Here is a 23,892-nt window from a genome sequence, read left to right on the forward strand (position 1 = left end):
GGATCAGAAAATAATTCCTGAAACCCAGCTCATTCACAGTGTGCTGCAAACACACTGGTCATTTGCTCAACCACTCTGCTTACCTATTTGAAACATGCCTACCTTATTCTGCAGAACTGGAGTCACTAATATAAAAACCTGTGAATTTTTCTTCTAGTCCTGAGCTGCAGGTTACCTTGCAACAGAACTGTAGGTGTGTAAAGCCCATTTGGCAAGTATCATAATTCTCTATTACATCCATAAGAATATATTTTATTAGTAAGCTATTATCTGCTACTGAAACCATTAAGGATAACTTTTTACATCTAAAGCTATGCAGTCATATGCTCGGTAGTTAACATGTCAACTGTGAAAACCTAAATGGACATCTATAGTTCATCTTTCCTAGAGATGTCACAACACTTCATCATGATCCTGTGAAATGTCCAGCTTTCCTAGGAAGTGTTGGTGAGGTCTTCTGGAATGCTACCTCTGGGGAATTCAGGTATATTTTCAATGCTGAAGAGGAAACAGGTCAGTGGGTCTTCAGTTCTTCACTCAGTCTAGAGATTAGAGAAGCTGGGTCTCTTTAAACCACATCTGGTATTTTGTGGATTCTTCAACCCCTGTAGTTCCTTTTGGACTGAGACCTTACTTAGGTGTAGTTCTGGGTTTTGATGAGAAAATGAACCAGAAATGCAAAGTTGCTACAGGACTCCCAAGAATGTGCCAATACACAGGATATTTGCACCAAGAGAACTTGGTAATAACATTTAAGATTCCGTCTACTCACCTTACTAACAGACAATTTTAAACGAACATTTACCATCACATCTCTACCTGCAACCCTCCATTGTCCAACTATAATTTTATGTAGTAATACCATTCTTGTACTTGAATCTCTATGCTTTTTTGTAATTTTTCCTTCATTATCTTCTTTTTTTAATTTCAGAGATTCTTATTTTTGTGGTCACATCAATGCTTAATGTTAACAGTCTCCCACATGGCAATGGAGTTTTACATTCACTTACTCTAACTTCTTTCTGTGATTTCTAGGAATTGGCTGCATATATTCAGACTGCCATTTTATGACTCTGAGTTTCAAACCCAGGTCCTTGGTCATGCTAGGCATACACTGTACCACTAAGATACATGCCTCTCTTAGAATTACATGTTAAAACCTAAGTATGAATATTATTCTTAACTTTCCTAAATGAATATTTTATTTATTTATTCCAATTATGTAAGCCCACAATTTAAGCCATATATTTCAGAAACTCCACCAGTCTTTGGGAACAGAGCTGTCCAGTGAGCTTAATTCTCATGTGTAACACCATTGGAATGCCAAAAGAAACATCATTGTAACCTGTATTTCTTATTCTTCCATTCTCAGCTAACCAACATTTTTCCCCTCAAAATGCTATTTGATGTTCACATTGTACTGAATGGTCCTCTTTAGAACAACCCCCTAACTTTGAGTAGAGCTCAACATCTTTTCAAACAGAGAAAACACTTGGGTCCACCCAGCAGATGCAGATTTCAAACTTGCAAACTCTCCAGATCTTTGAAAACTTCAGAAACAATGCCTTGAGTTGAAATGTTTAAATGTCATTGCAAGCAGATAAGCTAAGACAATGGCAGCCAGGAAAGCTGGGGACCCAAGAGCCTGGAGACAAAGCCCTGCTTGCAGTGGAGTGCAGTCCTGGAGACTGAAAGAGCACAGGCAACATTTAAATTTAGAATTTGCTGGCTTTTTTTTTCTTCTAACGCTGAATTGTAACTATTACACTATATGAAAGGTTGGGAGATGAATGAATCTCTCTTTAAAAGGGGAACTCTTACCAGTGAACCATTAGAAAGAATTGCTTCAAAACACTTACACAAAGTCAAAATTCTTTTTACAATGTTTCCAGGCTTCGAGAACTATATAGTTGGGATCAAATGAGTATATTCTGGGATTTAAAGCATTTATAAATACATTCAACTTTACCAAATGCATAAAAATTGGTCTCCTGGTTAGACATATTCTTGTTGATCACATAAAGCCTAAATTCTCTCTGGTTTTAGACAAAAGTCACCTGGGGCTCCTGCCTTTAGGACCTGCACTATGGCTACACTTAGATCAAAGCTGAGCTTGGCAATGCCCACTGTGTGTGTTTTAATGCTCTTGTTGATGTTATAATATTAAAATTTTAGGTTTCAATATCTGTAGTTTTTATCAAAAGTGTTAAGCAATTTTATTAGCACTATCTTTCCCTAGAAAAAGATAGAGATGAAAATGAACGTTCTCAGTTTATGAGGAAGAAAATGCCCACTGCTTAGGTGATGTTTCAAATAACAAATCATTGCTCCTTTAGAGTTATTGAGATGACTGATATCCTAAATTAGGAAAAGACATCAGGACATTATTTCTTGTATGTCTACACACTTCAAAATTTATTAGAATCAAATTTATACTTAGTCTAATGCACTTATTTTTAGTGTAAAGTTGTATTCATTTTGACTTATGTAAAACTATTACAGCTATCATTTCATTCAAGATATATAGCCACACCCTTCCACACCCCAACACACACCCTTTCCTACCCAGCTTTGCAACCAGTGTTACCCAAAGTCCCCTTTAGGTAACTGAAGACTTGGCTTTTGTCACTATGGATTAGGGTTACCTGGTCTAGAACTTGTCTATTTAAAGGAAATCACCTGGTGTGTGTGTGTATTTGTGTGTGTGTGTGTGTGTGTGTGTGTGTGTGTGTAGTTACATCTGTCTTTCTCAGTGTGATTTTGAGATTCATCCCCCACGTCATGTAAATCAGTGGTTGATCTTTTGATTGTTCAACATTGTTCTATTGTTTATGTTTATTTGCTTGCTGTTAGTGTTCATGTGATCTACTTCTAGTTTAAACTGTTGTGAATGAAACTAACACATGCAGTGTATATTTGTGGATACACACTTTAGGTATATGTTAAGTCTATGTTTCACTTTACAGTAAAATGTCAAATTTCCTTCCAGAGTGCTTATTCAGTGGCACAGTCTGGAGTTGAGGAGGGTGAACTTCAGTGGCTCCCTGTCTCACCAACACTTGATGCTATCAGTCTATTTAATTTTAGTCTTTCTAGTGGCTCTATTCATAGTGGTATCTCACTGTGCTTTGATTGTCATTTCTATAATAATGATGTTGAGCATATTTTCATGTACTTTGTTTGCTTTCATATGCCTGCTTTGATCATTTTTAGGTGGGTCTTAGGGTTGTATGCTATAAATTTTCATATATAGTTAATATCATTTTTTTGTCAGAAATAAGTATAATCTTTTTCGGAGACTAGACTTTTCATTGGTTTCTAATGATGTTTTAATGGAAATAGGGTCTTTATAGAGGCAATCAAGTAAAAAACAAACAAGAAGAGGTAATCACTAGGATCCCTTACTTTGTCATAGGAATGGGAAGTTTGCGCTCACTCATAAGGAGAATGGAACTGAGAATGGAGGCAGACATCAAAGTGACACATTTACAAAACAAGGCATAACCAAGACTCATAGTCAATCATAAGAAGCTAGCAGAAAAGGTGGAAGGAATCAACCAAAGAAAGGAAGCAGCCTGGCCACACCTTGACCTTTGACACACAGCCTCCAACAGTGTGAAGAAATACATTTCCATTTAAGTCATGAAGCTTTTCACACTTGGCTAAGACACTGCCCTGAGAAACTCAAGCAAGTCTGTCATTTTTCTTTCCTTCTCAGAGAGGGCTTTTTTGTGTTTTAGGGATCTCTGCCTTTCTCAAGGTTATGAGGATTTACTTCCCTGCTTTCTTTTAGATGTACATTATTTTTACATTACACGCAGGCATATGTGTATTTTCCTATTCACTGGTTTCACGTTTGGGTTTCCCAATGCCTGAGGGAGCACTTGATTCTTGTATATTCTCTAGAATCAATCACAGTTCTGCAACAGTGTAATATATCAGCTGGCTCTGTGCCCATCCTTGAAAGTTCAAGTTCGAGCAAGTTATTTTCACAGTGGTAAGGACCCAAGTTCTTTTGTTTTCCTTCCTACTAAGTCAGAGATGATGGTAACTGATGCTTTAATACCAATTCCTGAGTACTGAGCAAGGTCAAGCCTAGTGTAAGTCGCTACTCCTACTGCCCTTCTTCCTCTCACAGTGAACTCTGTGTGTTCAGATCCAACAGGTATGGCTCTGCATAACTGTCCCGAAAGTATTGAAGCAGGAGGTCCTTTTCTCCATCAGATACGGCAGTGTCAAAGTTCCCAAGGGCATGCTATCAACCTCACCCTCTACTACAAGAAAGGACACACCCCTCTCCACACAAATTACTATTGTCAATGAAAGCTGCTCATCTACTCTTCCATTCAGTTTGGAGTCAAAGGATTTCTAAATTATGGGAAGAACTTAGAACATGATTTCAGTAAATTTCTTCTACAAGGTCTTTTCCTGGAACGTGGTGCTCAGCAGTAGATACATAGAATAGGTTGCTTTTGAGATGCTGAGTTGCTGAATTCACATACAAGGCTATTTTCTGGTTGCTGGTGTTCTTTTTGCATAAGCACCATGCAGGCCTTTAATATACAGTCTCAAAACTTTGCATGGTGAATACCTTACCCTTGACTGACAGGTGTCTCCATGTTACCGTTGGTTCTGGTCTGCCGATTGCAAGACATAACAGAGTCACACTGCTTCCCTCATTCACAGTAACGTCTGAAGAGATGTTCATTATCTGGGGAGGAACTAAAAAAACACACAAGAGAGAAAAAAAAAAACAGAGAATGATTCCTTGCACTTAAAAGGAGCTGTCAGCCTATAGATATGCATATATCATATTATGTATTTGTACCATAAATATCATTTTAATCCCACTTTGCTTATCTTGGCAAAGATCTGGACATTGACACCATTTATGGAATGTCTCTAATAGAAAAACTCATTGTTATGCCCTGTTGAGGTAGTTGGTAGATGTAGGTATGGTGGTAGCATTGGCAGATCTGAAGACAAGTGTATAACCACTTATTCAATGAGAGGAAATTCAAAGATAAAACACAAGAACCTGCAAGAGTTCTTCTCTGTCCACAGGCTCCTTTCTTATTTACACAGATGACAGGAGGTTCCCAGTCACAGATTGTACCCAATACCTCACTGCAAAAGCCAAACACATTGGCTAATTACCATGTCCCAAGCATTCAGACCCTTTCTAAAGCTTTGAGGTTGAACACAGTATTTCTTCCCAGAATTCTTTTCAACTATTTTTTTTACATTTATTTTATTTTATTATCAGTGTTTAGTGGTTGTTTATTTTAAGCCTACATAAATCCAGTTCAACAAATCCACAAAACTTTTAGTACATACTGGAAATTGTGCAGGATATTAAGAATTAAAATGAGTAATTGAATATGCAGTTCATGCTCATACAAATAAAAAATATTCATAAAACAATAGGCAACCTCCCAAACCACAAAGTTTCCATTAATCCATCTGACCTTCAAACCCCATTCAATTTTTAAAAAAAAAAAAAAATTGAGAAAATGTTTCTCTGTTTAGCAGTCCTGGCTATCCTAGAACTCAGTTTGTAGACTAGGCTGGCCTGGAACTCAGAGATCCACCTGCCTCTGCCTCCCAAGTGCTGGGATTAAAAGTGTGCACCACCACTGCCAGGCTTCAAATTTTGCTACTTTAAAAATTTTTTTTTGTTTTGTTTTCTGGTTTGAGAACTTCATACATGCATTTAATGTGTTTTGATCAAACATATATCCCATTTGCTCCTCTAATTTCTCCCCTACTCCCATACTTGTAACTTCATATTCTTTCTCTGTGTCTTTTATAACCTACTGAGTCTATTTAGTGCTGTCCATAGATGGGTATAGGATCATCTACTGGGGTATGGATAGCAATTTAGGGGCTGCATCCTTGTAGTAATCATATTCTCCCTCTCTTAGCTGCTACCAGTTGCCAGTATCTTCTGAACTAGTGGTAGGTCTTTAGTGGCTTTCAGTACAAGTGTCTTGTTGTACATGGTAAACTGTTTGTCTGTAGTCATTTACTGCCTTTGACTCTCAGTATATCCGCCCCCCTCTTTTATGATGATCCCTGAGCTCCAGAAGGAAGGTGGCATCTGAGTGGTTCTCTAAAGAGGAGCCAAGCCCTTACAAGTAAAAGATGAAGAAGGGGAAGAACAGCAAAGTCTTCTGGACTGGAGCTATGGTTCACTGCCACTGCCCAGCACAGTGAAAGAGTTGCATACCACATAACACCAGCCTTGGGAAGACCTCAAATCAAAATTTAGGCCAAGATTTCTATGACATAAGAAACACTTTTGCATTGTTTCAAACACTGGATAATTTTAAGACCCACAGTAAGCCAGGACATATTTGTACCATGAAATGAATTATTTTTGGTGCTATGGTATTCCATCAGTTAGAGCCAGGGCTCTGGAGTGCAGTTTCTCACCTACTGTGTGATCTTAATTCGTAATTTGCTCTCTACTGTTTGAACTTTGGTGCCTCACCTGTTAACTGGGAGGCACTAACCTCTTTGCTAGATGATTTTAAGTGCTGTCTTATCAGAGTGTTTGACATAAAATAAGCACTCATAAGTATTGGTTGCTATGGCAGCCACAATGCTGCTGCTGATTACAAAAAAAAAGTGACAATAACATTGCACAATTGTTTTCTTCTTTAATACTGGGACAAGGTCCATGGATCTTAGGCACTTCAAGCATAATATGATTCTTCATCTTACTACCTACCTTGGTTGAACTTGTGACCTTAATTACCAACTTCACTAAAACCTCAGGATAGGAAAATACCTAGATTTCACCTCAACTTTTCTCATCAGCATTTCTGCTTGGCTTTATCACTAATTCTCAATAGAGAACTACAGTAGATTCTCACCTGCAACTTTGTAATTGGTTCCTTAGCATCTTTACGTCCATCAAATCTACCCTCTCCATGTAGACAGCGTGACCCTTTGAAGTAATAAGGTAATCAGTCTGCTCTTCTACTGACTCTTGCAGCTCTCTATGGTTTCCCAGGTGTAACACACAAGTTCCCCTGTGTAAACAGGTCCTTTGTAGACTGACTACAGCACCTTATCTATAGACAGCTGCCACTCACAGAACACACTGCAGACCCCCATGCTCTTGGATTCCATCAAGCAGATCCCCATGCCCTTGGATCCTGTCAGGACCCAGGTACCCAGAAGACTTTGCTGTTCTTCCCCCTTCTTCATCTTTTACTTGTAAGGGCTTGGCTTCTCTTTAGAGAACCACTCAGATGCCACCTTCCTTCTGTCGTTCCCCTTTCCCATGTCCCCAATACTGAAGCATTTTTCCCGTGTCACCTCATGCAAACCTGCCTCAAGAAGATGACAAACCATGCTGCATTGCAGCTACCATAGCACCCTGTCTCTTTCCCTAGGGACCAAGTGCATGAGGAAAGGTGGAACCCCTGTATCTTGTATTTGGAGGATGTCAAGAGCATGTGCTGAACTCCTCTCTGAGAGGAGGATTCAGAGCACTGTCTGAACAGAATTCCAATGCTAAGGGAGGCAAAGCTTGGAATGCAAGCTTCCAGCTTCCTTCCCAATTTTTTATTCCTTTCAAATCATCTGAATTGAATGAAAGACTACAGAGAGACAAGGCACCAAGCCTACAGTCCTGTTGATTTATTTGTATTGCCACTTTAATTATGAATTATTAATTATCAAACAAACAGCTGAAGTGCTGGTAGGTTCCAAACCACCCAAGTCATTGGCAGAAGAGAATTATGGCCAATGTTGAGTTCTGACAATGCCGCAGCCTGCAGTTTCACACTGCTGAGACCTCACAGGTGAGACTTTTCAAGGAGAAGCCATAAGTAACCAGCGGAACATTTGAGCTCTTGAGGGAATCCACATTAGCAAATAAATAAAAATTGCTTAGCTTATAAATCTGCCATATTGGGGGTTATTTCTGCATTAGGAATTGCCTTGAAATTTCAGTGCACATATTTTACCAAATAACACACAGAAAAAAAAAAAAACAAAAAACAAAAAACCAGGCACTTTCCAACTGTACTGTATACTCTGGAGAAAATGGCTCTACCTGTTTTTCAGTATTTTCTAGCTTGTTAAAAAAAATAGGTCTGGGCATAGAAATGTCAATACATGTTTTCTCATTCCTATAAAGCAACAACTTCGGTGCAGCTTCCAAATATTCTCAAAAATAATATCTGCTTTAGCCAGAAGTGCTAGGCCATCTTCGGGCCTCTTTAGGAAGACCCTGGAGTCTTTCTGGAAGGCATACAGACACAGCTTGGGCAAGCACAGTTGTATCCATGTGTAGTGACTTCATAAGTTACAAACCATGACACATTGGGCTGGAACTCCCAGCACAGCACCCACCATAGAGATGCCATTTTTACTGCCATGGTGTTTCTTGTGCTAGTTTAAGTAGAGCAGGGCACATGGGACTAGGAAGACTGGGTGGTAACAGTGTGATCTTGCATTCTCCATTGTCTAGTCAATGTCATCCATTAGGAACAAGCTGCCTGGAGAGGATGGCCAAAGCAAACCAGACATCCCTACTCTTCCAGGCTGCACTATGCATCATCCCCAGTAACTCAGGAGGATTCTGTCATTTTCTCAAAGGAAGAATGATAAACTCCATTACAGACATATAGATACTCAATAAGACAGGAAGTGAAGTGATTTGGAAGGAAGAAAGTCCCTTTGGGTCTCAGTGATGAAGCTCTTGGAAGCCAACATTAGTGTCTAACTACTTGTTTAAATGGCTCTACACATGAATGGACTTTTTTTTTTTTTTTTGGTTTTTCGAAACAGGGTTTCTCTGTGTAGCTTTGCACCTTTCCTGGATCTCACTCTGTAGACCAGGCTGGCCTCGAACTCACGAAGATCTGCCTGGCTCTGCCTCCCAAGTGCTGGGATTAAAGGCGTGCGCCACCACCGCCCGGCTTTTTTTTTTTTTTTTTTTTTTTTACATGAATGGTCTTATGGGCTGCTGAAAATTATTTAATAACTAGCATAAAATGAAGAACTGAGGCATAGAGAGAGTTCAGTAAGTTATCCCAGATTATATAGGTTTATATTGTGTTTTCTCTTGGTTTAATATTATTAAATTTCCAAATGCCATAAACCCTTGGTCTTTGGTTTTCCATGTTTTGCATCCCTCTTTGGGCACAGTCCCTCACAGCGCTTTCTACAGCAAACAACTTCTCTATCTTACACAAGGTAGCTTCTCCAGCTTGCTGCAAACCTTTGGCAGCCTGAGCCCATCTTAGCCATCCTTGTTGCTCCAAGCCATGCATGTTGCTTGCCAAAGGGGTTGTTATATAATTTTTAATCTGAATTGATCTTAGTAATATCATGAAGTTCTAGCATTGCTCCCATGATAATGTTTTGAAGATAATATAAAGGTCACTTGGGAATAATTTCAAATGCTTCTCCACATTTAGAGAACAGATCCATGTTCAATGTCAATAAAAATCTGTGACAAGTGAGTCTATATATCATGCTAGTGTTGATAAATAACCAAAGAGACACAAATAAATGAATAAAAATCTTAACTGGAAATTCCCAGGTTGCACAAAGAAAATGGCAGACCAGTGAACTATTACTAAGAGATTACAAATAGAACGTTTTCAAGTCCTACCTATGGATGCTTTTGGTCTTCCCTAATGGTAGACCAGGGCTCTGGTTTATTTTCACTGACTCTGAGGGTTATGGTTTGAATGTGAAAATTTTCCAATAGGCACATGTGTTTGAACGCAGGTCTTGGGATGATGGCACTGTTTGAGGAGGTGGCATAAACTTTGGGACATAAATCCTGGTAGGCAGATATAGACTATCAAGGCTGGTATCATGGGCTAAAGCCCACCCCTATTTCCAGCATGAGGTCTCTTCTTTCCATCCACCACCATGGACCAAGCTGTCCCCATCATGGACCAAGCTGTCCCAGCCACTTTGTCATCCTCTTCATGATGGATTGTACCTTTTAGGCAATTCCAATCTGTTGACATTCTGATAAAAATGTTTTTATCTACAAAGTTCCCCCAAAAGAATAGTATAGTCAAGTTACAAAAACATCATTAAAAAATTCTCATGTTTTAAGTACATTTATGATTTGGGGGTTGGGCTGCACTCACAGCTACCCTGGGGCACATGTGACCCATTAGATACACCTGCTTGAGCCAAAATAAATCCCATGTCCTTTAAGTTACTTCTGGCAATGATAAGAAAAAAAAAAACTGATAAGGGGAGAGACAACAGGGCATTCATACAGGATTGCAGACTGCTCAATGCATATCGGCAGTGGCCCTGAACTATTTATGTGTTGATATTATTTGTAGGAAGACAATGTTTTAACAGACTGCAATCAAGTATCCTGGGGAACAGGTAGATTTCCAAAATGTCATTGGGCTCCAGGCTGCCATGAAATATATACCCAATCTCTGTACCTACTTCATGGCAACCTGCTATAGATACTTCAAATGACATCTAGAACCTGGTCATTCATCTTCAACCCCACCACCATGGACTCAGCTGACAATCTCATCTTCTATTATTTGAAGTACTACAAAAGTCTAGTCATGTTCTACTTATTACTACCCTATATAACAAACTCCATATGCTCACCACAGTTATTATAAATTCCTTGTTTCTGTCCAAGTCGTCCCTTGGACCAGCAGACACCAGCAGCAAAGGTTTTAGCAGGATTTATATGCTTGGCTTCAGCCAGTCTGTCCACAACCTAACCACAGCCTCCTTGCTAGTGTGTGCCTTTGGGGCTCTGTCACTCTCATCCTGTGCCTTTCCACACACTCTTCCCTCTGCCTGTGAAATAACAGTCCTGTCTCTGTGCCCTGGAACCCATCATCCTTCAGTACCTAACTAAGATAACAATTCCTTTATGATGCCTGAGTTTCTCTCTTCCTCCCAAGGCATTCGTTATCATACTGCTTGCCTTTGCAACTGAGCTGTTTCATGGCCAGAGTCTCTTACATCTATCTGTGTGCTGCTGTTATACAACACAATGTCTGCTATGTACTGACACCACCATTAGAATAAATATAACACGTAGATGAATAGGTTTTCAAGTTTAGTATTTTTATAGAATGTTTCAAGTGTATCGTATCATATCCTAGAATGTTTCAAGTGTATCATATCGTATCTGACATTTGTTCTTTCCTCTCCCTAAAATACTCAAGACCTTGCTCTACTGATGTGAGTTTTCCTTCTGGGATCAGTTTTAATGGAGTCTTTGCTGATGACTCCAGTTCTCCCCCAATCACTTGTTTAATTCAAGCCATTTTGTTCTAGTATCTTCTTAACATCTACATTTTCCTCTATGATACAGTTTTGTGCTTTTGTGTTCATTGACAAGACATGTTTGTTTGTTCTGTCATGGACTTTAAGTATAAATTTTATAAAGCATAATGGACCCTGTACTTAGAACTGTGCTTAACAGATAATGAAAACTTGTTGAATAAGTGTCTACATTTTGCAGATCATTGTGTTCTTTTGAAAGAGGAAGTTTGAGTTAGAAAAGGCTTTCCTGAAGGCAAGGCCTTCTTTGTACAAAGCCAATAGGGATGGACCCATGTGTTTCTGCATCTATTATACCCACCCCACAAACAGTGGTCACCATAGGGAAGATATAATTATAAGAGGTTGCATGTCCCCCACTTGGGTTCTGGAGTCCAGGAGCTCCCCGAGGCCTGGGCAACATTCCCTTATCTCCTCCCGGGTCCTGGCTCACCATCTGTAAAGCGAAGCTGACAAAATGTGCCTTGCCTGATTGTTGTAAGCAGTAAACATAACTTTACACAGCACACCAGCACAGTGCCTGGAAATATGCCAGCTCTTATCAAATGCAAACTGCAGTTATTCTTTCCTGTGCCCACTGTGGATGTTGTTGCTGCCATTTAGAAACAAAGGAACAGTTTCAGCCATTCCTATAGATCATTTCCCAAATCTCAGTTCCAGTCACTTTATGTCAGGGTTTGTGCATAAAATTTGCCTTGCATTGCTGACAGGGGGAAGATTTACTTACACTTAATTAAGTTAAATGTATTCAATAACTAAGTAAATTAATAAATGTGATATATTAAATTGTATATAATAAGTCACATAATAAGTATAGTTTTGTAATGTGATCTAGATAACAATAATCACATACTATTTAATAACATAAATAATAGAGTGTAGGCACAAGATTATACCTACAAATAATATTGTTATAAATATAGTATGTACCCACATGTGGGTATTTCCACACATATAATTGCACACCTGCTCTGGCTATGTCAGGAAGTACTCTAGGCATGTCTGTTAGCATCTTCCTCTTCAACTTAACTTTGCACCTGAGCCAATGCACAGGCAGACCTCACCCATGTACATAGAGCAATCGTCAGGTCTCCTTATATCTTTTAGGGAGTCTTTCTAGAAAGAACAGTGGAAAGTGGACAGGCCTCGGCATCCTGCCCATCTCAGCCCAGGGCCAACTCAGAAAGAGGAAACATGCAGGATGACTGCTACTTCTCCATGGTCAGCCTCAGCAGGCAGGCCTTTGTCTGCCATCCCTAGCAAAGCGGGAAGCAATCCTTCACCTGCAATGACTCTGTTATCCAATTTGGTCCTGATGATGCCTCTGAGCTGGACCAGGTAGGGTCTGAAGTCTGAGGACTGTGAAAGCTTAGGTGGGGCCTAGCTCTTGAGATGGTGCCATGCAGGGGAGCCCAGACTAGAACCACAGCTCCAGATTCCAGCCATGGCTTCCTTGCACTGAAAAGCTGTCTGTGTGGCTGCAGTCCTCTGGATGGCAGCACCCAGTGGAGAAGTGCACAGTGGTGCTAATTCTGTGGTTTCTCTGAGACCTACTCCCATTCTTTCTTACTACTAAGAGTGCCCATGCCAGCAAGAAGTCAGGGAGGTGCTTTTCTTTCAGAGACGCACTAGGACAAGATCACAGCAGGAAGCCATGCTGTTTAAAAGTTCCCAAGGTGAGTTTGTTTTGTAGCCCAGCTGAGAACCACAGTTTTAGCCCAGCATGGGGCCTGGGTTTGTCCTGTGTCCCTATCAGGCACTGAGACGTGACATGGCCAGCCTCTGTGCTGTCTCTAAGTGCCCTGCCTGGAGGTCTGTGGTCCAGTAGTGATGTCTGCCCATGTTCTGCCCCCTGAAGCTTCCTGAGTCTTCTAACATCGCTACCCTTCTCTATTCACTCACAGGGTTTTGGTCTCAAATGCCTTAGTTAAGCTCCATGGTTAAAAACAGAACAGCTCTTGATTTGCAGTTCTAGACACTAACATTTGAATACTACTTCCTTCTGCTTTGGATTGAGTTTTGAAAAAGGCACATATTCAGGTCATTCAATTTTAGCTTCCTGGACTGTAAAATGGGCATAAGAATATTTGCCTCGCAGGTATGTGGAGATTAGATTAGAGAGAATGATTTCAAAGTGCCTTAAATGGCCATTATTACTATTTTCATTTTAATGTTATTATGATGCTGAGGGAATAACAAAATATTAAGAGATCTTGTGAGGGTAATAGAAATATGAAACACTTTTCATTATAGTTTTAAACACTCAAGACTAATTTACAAAAATAATATAGCAAGTGCTTTTAAGGATCCCATGTTTTATTCTTGTGGGGTTACCTTTCTGCATTCTAATAGGGCAGCTTATTTCCTAAACAAGAGGCAAGAATAAATTGGAAAATGTAGTATTCAAGCTAGTTTAGCTTGAGCAGCATTTTGCATGTGAAATGGTATAGCAATTTACTAACAATCATAATCAGAAACAAACATCACTGCACTATATAAAGCAAATGAAGAACTGGGTTCTAGTCTCTCCTCCTTGATTGTATAATCTCTTGCAAGTCACTTAGCCCACCTGCTGAGTACTGAGTGTGCCTGTGTATGTGTTCATGCATTCGTGCTGCTTATTTGTTTTCGTTGGTTTTAAAACGAAGGAACTAGATTGCAAACGCTCAGCTCAAGTGTTCTCTGGTTTAAACTAGATTCATGACCCTCCAGCAGTATTACAAGTACACTTATATAAGATGGCACTGTCACTGTCACTCACGTTTATAATTTCAGCCCTCAGGAAGCATTGGCAGGAGGATTGCTGGGGGCTCAAGGCCAACCTGGGCTACACAGTGAGTTGCAGGCCAGTCTAGGCTATTTTATGAAACTATATCTCAAAAGAAGAAATAGGAGAAGAAAGAAGAGGAGGAGGAGAAGGAAAAGAAGGAGGAAGAGAGGGAGAAGGAGGAAAGTAAAAAAAGCCAAGACCAATCTACAAGTGACTTAACTGCTGGAAGCAACAGAAAATAATAACCTTTGTTATCCTTGAATGAAACACTCGTGTATGCATGTCTATGTCTATTGTTTATGTCTATGTAGTTCTTACAATCATTAACACATTAATACAATCAGCATATGAATAAACATATACATTAAGAAAACATAAATAAAACTCCAGAGATATATGTAAATGTTCGTAGTCATTGTCAGCAAGATGTGGAAACATATCAATGAGTAAAGAATACAGTTTCCAGGAAAAAGACACAGGAACAACTTATATCCACATACAAGTAAACATTTGGAACTCAGCTTCACACTATACAAAAAAAAGTAACTCAAAATGGATGAAAGAATTGAACTTAAAAGCTGAGACTTAGATAAAAGCATAGGCAGAATTCCTTGTGATCACTGATTATTTCATAAGTATGACAAGATAAGTACAAACAGAAAAACAAAGCTGAAGAAAATCTCAAAATGGCCAATATTAATATCAAAATATTCTTAGCAATGTTTCTCACCAGGAAAATGTAAATCAAAACCTGAAAGAGATACAGCTTTATACACCAGAATAATTATATTAGACAGGCAACAATAAGCTTTGGCAAATACCTAGAAACTAATGACAGCATGACTTTGATGTTAGACTGTGGCTTCTCCCAAACTTGGTTTCCAAAGATCCCAGATATGTAGCTAGAGTTTTCCTGCCTTGCCCACAGTCAGGACAAATCTCTGTCACCTGCCAGTCCCACAGTCTCTCAGACCCAACCAAGTAAACACAGAGACTTATATTGCTTACAAACTGTATGGCCATGGCAGGCTTCTTGCTAACTGTTCTTAAAGCTTAAATTAATCCATTTCCATAAATCTATACCTTGCCACGTGGCTCATGGCTTACCGGCACCTTCACATGCGGCTTGTCATGGTGGTGGCTGGCAGTGTCTCCTTCTGCCTTCCTGTTCTTTCTTTTCTCCTCTCTGTTAGTCCCACCTATACTTCCTGCCTAGCCACTGGCCAATCAGTGTTTTATTTATTGACCAATCAGAGTAATTTGACATACAGACCATCCCACAGCACAGATATCTCAGCTCAGATATATTATCTCTAAGGGAAAGATGGACCTCAACAAAACATTCTCATATTTTGACAACAATATTTCTAACTGTCAGAATGATAAAATAAGCCAATTGTCTATCAAGAGATAACCATGTGGTAATATGGTAGTATAGTGAAATATTATATGGCTATGGGAAGGAAGGCTGGTATATTCTGCTACATAATGAATCCGTAAAGAGCTGTGGCTGTGATTTTTGCCTGGAAGCTGTCAGGAAGTAGGGAAAGAGACAAATGATGAGTAACTGTTAATGGTGTGGGTTCTTTCAATGTGATGAAGACGTCCTCCAATTAGATATTGGTTATGGCTGAACAACTTTGCAACTATACTAAAAGGCACTGAGATATATACTTTGTTGTATGAATCTAATAGTTTGTGAGTTGTAAGGCATCATAAAACATCAATCTTGGCCCACCATCTTGAGAAGAAGAACCAGTGGTCATATCACTGTGAGGAGAGAAAGGCATGTGGAGCTTCGCAGGAAGCGTTTTCTTATTTAGTGATCATTCATTGAATAATTTAAGATGTATTTATTCACTATTTATTTATGTTCATGTGTGTGTGCTTGAGTGAGTTTATATATACTACTTGTGAGCAGGTGACCACAGAGGCCAGAAGGAGTTTGATCTGGAAATGGAGTACTTGTAAGAAGCCTAGCCTGACAGTGCTAGGAACCAAACTTGGGTTCTAGAAGAGCAGTAAGTGCTCTTAACCACTGAGCCATCTCTCTAGCCCCTCCATTACCTTGTAACACACTATCTGGTGTCCAGTAAGTTCTCTCAACACAAGCTGAGATTAACCACTAGTGAAAGCTGATTCTCCAGGAAACAGCTTCTCAGGATCTAGAGGCATCCATCAAGCTGAGACTGGGCTGCATTGCACGTGGTCACATCCTCACTTTTAGAAGGCATGCGCAGATCCAGTTATTCAGTTCAGGCTGACTGTGAATTCAGACTTCCTTCATGTGCTGGTGTGAGATGATTTTATTTTATGCTGGCGTGGATAAGAACTGATCTATTTGAACTCAGTTTTTCTTCTTAGTTGTATTTTGATGAGAGAAATGATAGGGAACATGAACGAACGATTATGAGTTACAGATACATGAAGACTTGCTCAGGGTGGGGTGACATCACAAACCACTCATGCTCCGCTGAGTTCATTTGTAACGGTTGTCTCCACTGTGTCTCTTACAGAGGTTATTTATAGACACACATTTCCTATTTTAATTTGCACAATTCAAGCAACTGGCCATGATCAGAGAAACCACACACAGTGAAAGAGTCCTTCTGGCAGTTCTCTGTTCCTCCCAGGGCAGCGAGATGGCTGCTCTCTGGGAGGTTCCCTTTGTTCTGGCCACCCCTGACTTGCAGGCTGTGCCCCTACCCCTGCCCCAAGAGTTCTGGCCACACTCATACTTAGAATCACAGGGTTTAATTTACATCACAGTATTTCCAAGTCAAAAATAGACCTAGGGATAATCCAGTTCTCCCTCCTCATTTTTCAGATAAGAAACACTTTGGTTTTACCCCAGTTCTGTCAAGTGTTTATTATGAGGTGCCAACCCAGACCTATTACCTCTGTTGGTCCAAGCCTCTCACACCAGGGATGCTGGGTACTTCACATCCCCCAGGTTTGTGTTTTAGCCCTCCTCCCTTTCACCCTTCATTTTAAAGCAACCTCTTGCTCTTCTCTAACCTAGTCTTACTCATGGTATGACCTTGTAGTTTTTTAATTCCTTTAGTCTGCTTTTCAGGCTGAAAGAACAGCCTAGGGACCACAGGTAACTCCCAGGTCATTGTAAGGAACAAAAGGGCAGGGGAAAATGATAGGGTCTCACAGTACTGAGCCTGTGGCTAACACCAGTGTTTCAGGCTCTACTTTCATATTCTTTATCTTCTTTCACTCCGAGGACTCCCAATGAGAACTTAGCATCCAGTGGCACCACACACAGAGCTCTCACTTCTGCCTTAGGAAAGCTCTGTGAAGCTCCTTCAGTACTTTGTGTTTATGACGTAACAGGTAGGGAAGGGTTGCCTAAGTTCTCTCATTGTGTAACAGGTGAAGGCCAGGTGGACACTGAGCTGGCCAAACTGAGGCACACATATCTGTTAGACCACAGCTCAACAGTCTGCCCAGTCCTGAAGACAATCATCTGTCCAGTGTAGACACAGCATCATGGACCCAGGGGTACCCTTGAAGAATTTGAGGGCAGAAGTCACCTTAGCCCAGTGATCCTAACAGCCGCTACTACAACAGCACCCGCTTCACTAGCAGGCAGTAATCCTCTGGCTCTGATTCCCAGCTCTCTAATGTTCTCCTGGGTCATGTGATCAGTGACTGACATAAATAAGAGGCTGAAGTGATATCTTAGTTAGCTTTCTGGGACTATCACAAAATAATTGAGATGATCAACCAAAGAGAGGAAAGGTTTATTTTGGGCTCAGATTGTTGGAGATTCTCACCCATGACCAGTCAATTGGCTCTGTGGATCTGGGGCTTATGGTGAGGCATGACAGTAGTAGCCCACTCATCTTCTAGCATCAAAAGTGTCCACATAATTCCTTGATGCACATGCCTTCAATGACCAAGCATCCTCCCTCATCTCCACTCCACCTCTTGAAGTTCTACAGCAGGCTAACCATGCTACAGACTGAGGAACAAGCCTTTACCATGTAAGTGTTTGGAGGCCATTAGTCCAAGCTACAGAAAAGGGCACTTCTGTTCCAGGATTAATTATCACTTGCTCTCCAGAATGCTAGGAGGACGCTCTGATGCCAACAGTCATCAACTCCGGCCCTGCCACATTTTAAGCATTTTGAAGCTGATGAAAGTGGTACCAGAAGGGTGCCCAGACTAAGAATCAGGCTGCCTGTGTCAACTTTTAGCACTCCAAGACCCACTCTGCACTTCAATAACTTCTGGCCTTCTAGATTTCTTTTCACAGTCTACAAGTGTTTTCTTACATTACTTTTATGCTCCTACCTTTTCAACTACTTCCAAATCTATGGTTGGAAATGTGTTTATTTAATCCTCCCTTTAAGTCTGTAGAACTCTGCCTAGTACTCAGCCTCCATGAATGTCTGATCACACACTTTTGGAAGCCACACAACCACACTGCTGGCTCCTCTACCTCTCTGAGCTTCTCCTGGATTCTTGTTGCCGGAACCCTGATGACATGGAAAATCAACCAGCTCCTGTCTACTTTGTACCACTCCCAGTCTACCTCAGAGTTTTCTAAGGTTAAGGGTGGGGGCAGCAGGTCCTTGCTGAGCTATGGTCATTGGCATGTCCACTTTGAGTCCCAGAGGGTGTTTCAACTGATCTGAATGTAGTCTGATTCTTGAGATTTCCATCAAGAAACAATGTCAGGGATTTTTCTTCCCATAATGCCTTATTCCCTTCTGCTTTCCTCTCCCACCAGCTCTGTGTGGCCAAAGTAGTCCCTTACTGCTGTACACAAGGTGAAGTCATCAAGTTCCAGGCCAGAAAAAGTAATTTCCTGAGAGGAAAGAAGGAGTCAAACCTGGGGACAAACGGGGTTTGGAAGCTTGCTGACCAATGGCTACCTTTAAGATTTGGAGCCCAGGAATCTTCTTCATAGTATGCTGTGGTCTGAGGAGAGTAAGCTATTTAAAAAAATCTTCAGTTTTGAGAGGACCAGAGGGATGATTCAGTAGGTATAGCATGTGTTGTTCTTACAGAGGACCTGAGTTCATTTCCTAACACCCATGTTGGACAGTTTACAATGTCCTTCCTGTAACTTTGGATCTAGGGGCTCTGTGTGCACCTGCACTCACATGAACAATAACCCCCCCCCACACACACACAATTTAAAAATAAGAAATATACTTTAAAATTCTTCCATCTATGAATAAATGTGAGGACAAAACTAAATAGAGTTTAAATGCTATAAAGTGGTATAGATCCATAACATAGAAATTCCATTAAAGAAGAGAAAATCAAGAAAGACTACATATTGAGTTCTCAGGGACTTAATCAGTTCAAACCCAGTGAATTTCGATTCAGAGTGGTGGACAGGATTGGGTGTGGCATGCATAGTCATGTGAATTCCTGGATCCCAGGGATGATCCAACACATACACTTTCTGTGGATTACCTTTAACCTCCTGTATCCTCCCCTCAGCCCTTCCGGTTTAGTACTGTTCCAGATTCACTGAAGACAGGCTTCGTAAAGTGATTAAACCTGCTTGAATTCCAAAGTGTGAGGAAGTCAGTCATTAGCCCCCCACATATATAGTAAATCTATAACTCTTAAAGGAATCTCTCTCCAAGTCCTTAAAAGCTCTCTCAATTCCAACAAACCTGGTTATTCTGGAAATGAAGATTGCATTCTCATTGTCTTAGATTGAGAAAAGGTGGAGAGGTCTGTGACTGAATATCACTGATAAAAACATGATAACTGAGTCTCATTACAGCCAAAGACAAGTCTCATATTTTAGCATTTTTATTAAAGCTTTTTAAATTACTGAGTGTCTGCTATATTCAATGCCAGCCTAAGTGATTTATATTAGTCTATCCCTAGATACTCCATCTAATAAATAACTTGGCAATCTCCTAACCCATAAATATCTCAAGCCGCAGCAAAAAGCAATTAATGTACAGAAAAGAGAGAGAAAGTGGGGGGCATGGAGGGGTGAGGGAAAGAGGGTAGAGAGAGGGAGGGAGAGGAGAGAGGAAGGGAGGGAGGGGAGGGAGGGGGAGGGAGGGAGGCAGAGCATGAACTCAGTGATTCAGGCTGCAGTATCACTGAGTGCTTCTAGGGACCATTTTATACCCTTTGCTGAGGAGGACCAGTCTCCCTACTTTTCACCCTCCCACCAGGAACTGAACCTTCCATTCACTCCAAAAGCAAGACAAACACAAATCTATATCCAAATGTTTAGCGTACCTTAACATATAATATCTCCAGCAACAAGTATGCTATATAATGTTTTAGACATTCTAGCAGGAAACATTATGCTAAATATTTTGGAAATAAGTTGTCCCCCAAATGTTTAATATATATTAAATTTGAAGGCAAGTGGCTAAAAGGGTATTAGGGTCTCCAATGTCAGTAGCTCTGAAGGAACACAAGGTTAATAAGGTTGGACCAACAAGCCCCAATCAAGGGCCACTGATATTTAAAAGAGTGGCTTCAAGTTCAGTTCTTTCTGGGGTAAATGAAAGCTGTCGTCCAAGACAAATTTCTTTTGCTTTCTTGGCACCTCCAGGTATATGTGCAGAAAGACAACTAGTGTCCTCACTTCCTAACTCCATAAATTAATGCCTTCTATTTGGCACATAGTAGACCAGCACCCAGACAGGGAAACAGAGAGGCGGGGAGAGAGAGAGAGAGACAGAGAGAGACAGCAGAGACAGAGAGAGCCACAAGCAGGTCTCATTTTACTCAGAAAAGCTGGTGAGATTATTGCCTTGAGTCCAGATTATTCTCCAAGTGATAGTCAATGAATACATACTGTCCTCCTGGCAACCTCTAGTATTTTGCCATTTTCAAGTCATTTTATTTGATTCTTCCTCTATTAGAATGTTTATTTGTTTCACTTAGCATTGTCTTTTTTTATGTACTTTGCTTCCTAGATAATTGTCACTCACTTATTATTGGGAGTGGGGAGCAGTTGCCTCACATAATTCCATTGGTGCTCACTAACCTATTATGCACAAGTCTTTAGCTCCAAGTACATCATAGAGGTACAAAGACATAGGCATTACCAATGTCACTGTACTTGAACAGGACTGTAGACATGCAAAGTGGGAGACATTCAGAAACAAAGTTTTTGTTTTTCTCTCTTTTATTTATTCTTAATTTTTGTTGTGGTGCTGAGAAATTAACCATAAGAACTAGTTAATGCAAGCAAGTGTCCTATCATGGAGTGACAGCCCAGCCTTTCCTCATTCATTATTAAAAAAAAAAAAGTGAACATGAACTTCACTCCATAGCTCAAGTCCAAGTATCTGGATTATGGTGATGGTTGGTGAAGAAATAGTTACTTTTGCATAGAGAAATACTCTATCCTAACTCTGTAAGCAAGAGACTTACTACAGCCAGATCCTCAGTACTCCCCAGGATTTAAAGGCTGAATTACATCTTCTTTTCCAATTATTGGTGTGTCCTTTGGAAAGGCAATATGTTATATGATTCCAGTACCAATCCACAAAGAAGTATATGCTGACAAATTTTACTATCTACACCACCTCTTCCCCATTATTATTAACCATTACTCTACTGTCTTGTGTACTTCAACCAATGCTCATTTATAAAAAATAGCATAAGTAAGTATATCATAATCACCATTTCTAGTACAAAGCACAGAAAGTAGTGGAGTGAACATACCATTGCTTATATAGTTATTAAAACATCCTTCAGCACTTTCAGAGCTGAGTAGTATTTCATTGTAGAAAGGCATGATAGTTTATATAAAGGCCCCTGTTGACAGCTAACTTTAGTGTCCATTCTTGGTAGCATGTTGTTACCACATAAGATACGTGAAACCCTATCTGTGGAAAGGAGTCCTCAAATTAATCATGCATTGTTGGAAAGTTGAAAAGACCAGGTACCAGTGTAGATTGCTAGATACTTCCAGGAATAATATATCAGTGAGCTAAATATGGTGTCACATTGAAGTTAAGGTTGGATGACTTTTTTCACAGAATTCTTTGCTTATGCAGGTCAAAGTTAAGAGACACTATTGGGAAAGAGGAAGAGTTTTGATGGTAGTTGGTACATTGCTTTTCTAGAAAGTTTTAGCTTCTTCACATCCATTAACAATCCAAGACAATCTTTCCTCTGAAAACTACAGCCAACAGCAAATCCTCCATGGTAATGAGCATCATCAATTTGGCAAGGTCTAGATTTACTAGAAAGGCCAGCTTCTGGTATACCTGTAAGGGATTATCTCAATTAGGTTAACTGGAGTGGCAAGCTCCACCTTCACTGTGGGTGGCACCATTCCCTGGGTTAGGGGCTTGGATTGAATAAAACAAGAAAGCTATCTGAGTCCCGCATTCACTTCTCTCTGCTTCCTGATTGTGGATACAATGAGCCCAGCTGCATCAATTTCTGCCACCAAGACTTCCCCTCAACAATGGATAGTACTATGAAGCAGTAAGTAAAATCGAACCCTTTCTCCATTAAGTTGGTTTGCCCAGGGTATTTTGTCATAACAATGAGATAAGTAACAAATACATCTTCATAATCATTGGAATTTTTGACAGTTTGATAAATGAGCAATGATTTTTTTAAAACATCATTTTGGTTCTACCATTGTATATGTGTAAGAGTGATCTGGGCTATCTTCTATGAATGCCCTTGCCCAGGCCTATGGGCTTCTTGTTTTTTAATAAATAATCTTTCCTCATCCATCTCTTAGAGATAACTTATTCTGCAGGCTAGAGCAATGTCTGTGGAGACAGGGAAATTACTTAGCTTTCTCCTAGTTTTCTCACTTCCCTCTGACTGTGCAGTATTTGGGAGTACTAAACTTACTCCTATACCAAGTTTTGTATAGCAAAAGTCAGCATACAAGTAACAACTGAAAGGAAGGGAGTTGTGAAGTGGACCCATCACTTCACATAAGGTAGCAGGAACACTGGAAGTCAGCCAGATAATTGCTGGCTTCCCACCCCACTCATGGCCGCATGCATTGTGCATGTTGATACAGATCTACACCAGGCAAAGAAAAGTCTCTGTGGTTGCACTCTTCTCCACCGTCATCCGAAGGAGTCACTCTAAAGACTCGGAGGAGCAAAGAAGCTCTGTGAACTACCACATCTCTGCATTGCCCCTTTTTCCAGACCTGGATGCCAAAGCCCAGGCCACCTTACATGTGCGTCCCCAGAGAAAATGCTCGTGGTTCTCAGGACACAGCAAGATGACCAGGATGAAAATGTGACTGGCCCATGCTCAGTGGGGCAGTAGGCAAGCTGAAATAGATGCAATGTCGTCCTTCCTTGCTGAGAAGGGCAGGAAGCATACTGAAACCTGACTGGGCAAAATAAGGTCAATAAAGGCAGTTGGCAAAGTTGACCGTGGCACATAAGCATTCATCCTTTTCCTAAAAACCTGCATATCCTTCAAGACAAGAGGCAAGATGTATCTAAAGGAAACCGCCTGTAGGCTTAAGACATCAGAGATTGGTGGATTCCCAGTTCAAGACTTCAGGTGTGTTAACAGTAAGAAGGGAGCATGGCTGTAGCCAGAGGCTTAGAAATGGCACAGGTAGGTAGTTTGGCAGAGTGAACGATTGATTCCAACCCTCTGGCAGAGAGTTACTGCCAGAGATGATAGAATTGATTTGTTGTCTTAGGGAAAAGGTAAGTTTACTAACCACATATTGTATTGGAAGGCTTGATAATTTTCTTATAAATCTTAGTTGAGCATGTCTTTTTCTCTGATTTACATTTATTGCACAGAATAATGGGTTTCATTGTGTTATTTTCACACCTGCATTGATGTACTATGACCATTTCTCATCC

The 23,892-nt window shown here is 40.4% G+C and overlaps 1 protein-coding gene across 6 annotated transcripts in view; it reads right to left on the reverse strand.

The window, feature by feature from the left end:
* Opcml (opioid binding protein/cell adhesion molecule like) overlaps window positions 1-23,892 on the reverse strand; it is a 1,136,545-nt gene that overhangs the window by 110,358 nt on the left and 1,002,295 nt on the right. For all 6 annotated transcript variants that reach the window (XM_028883054.2, XM_028883057.2, XM_028883056.2 and 3 more), the window contains one exon: window positions 4,597-4,722. In XM_028883054.2, coding sequence (XP_028738887.1) covers window positions 4,597-4,722 — 126 coding nt within the window. The remainder of the gene's footprint in view (window positions 1-4,596; window positions 4,723-23,892) is intronic.

Source organism: Peromyscus leucopus, chromosome 7 (assembly GCF_004664715.2).
Source record: "Peromyscus leucopus breed LL Stock chromosome 7, UCI_PerLeu_2.1, whole genome shotgun sequence".
In the NCBI taxonomy this organism is placed as follows: Eukaryota; Metazoa; Chordata; class Mammalia; order Rodentia; family Cricetidae; genus Peromyscus; species Peromyscus leucopus.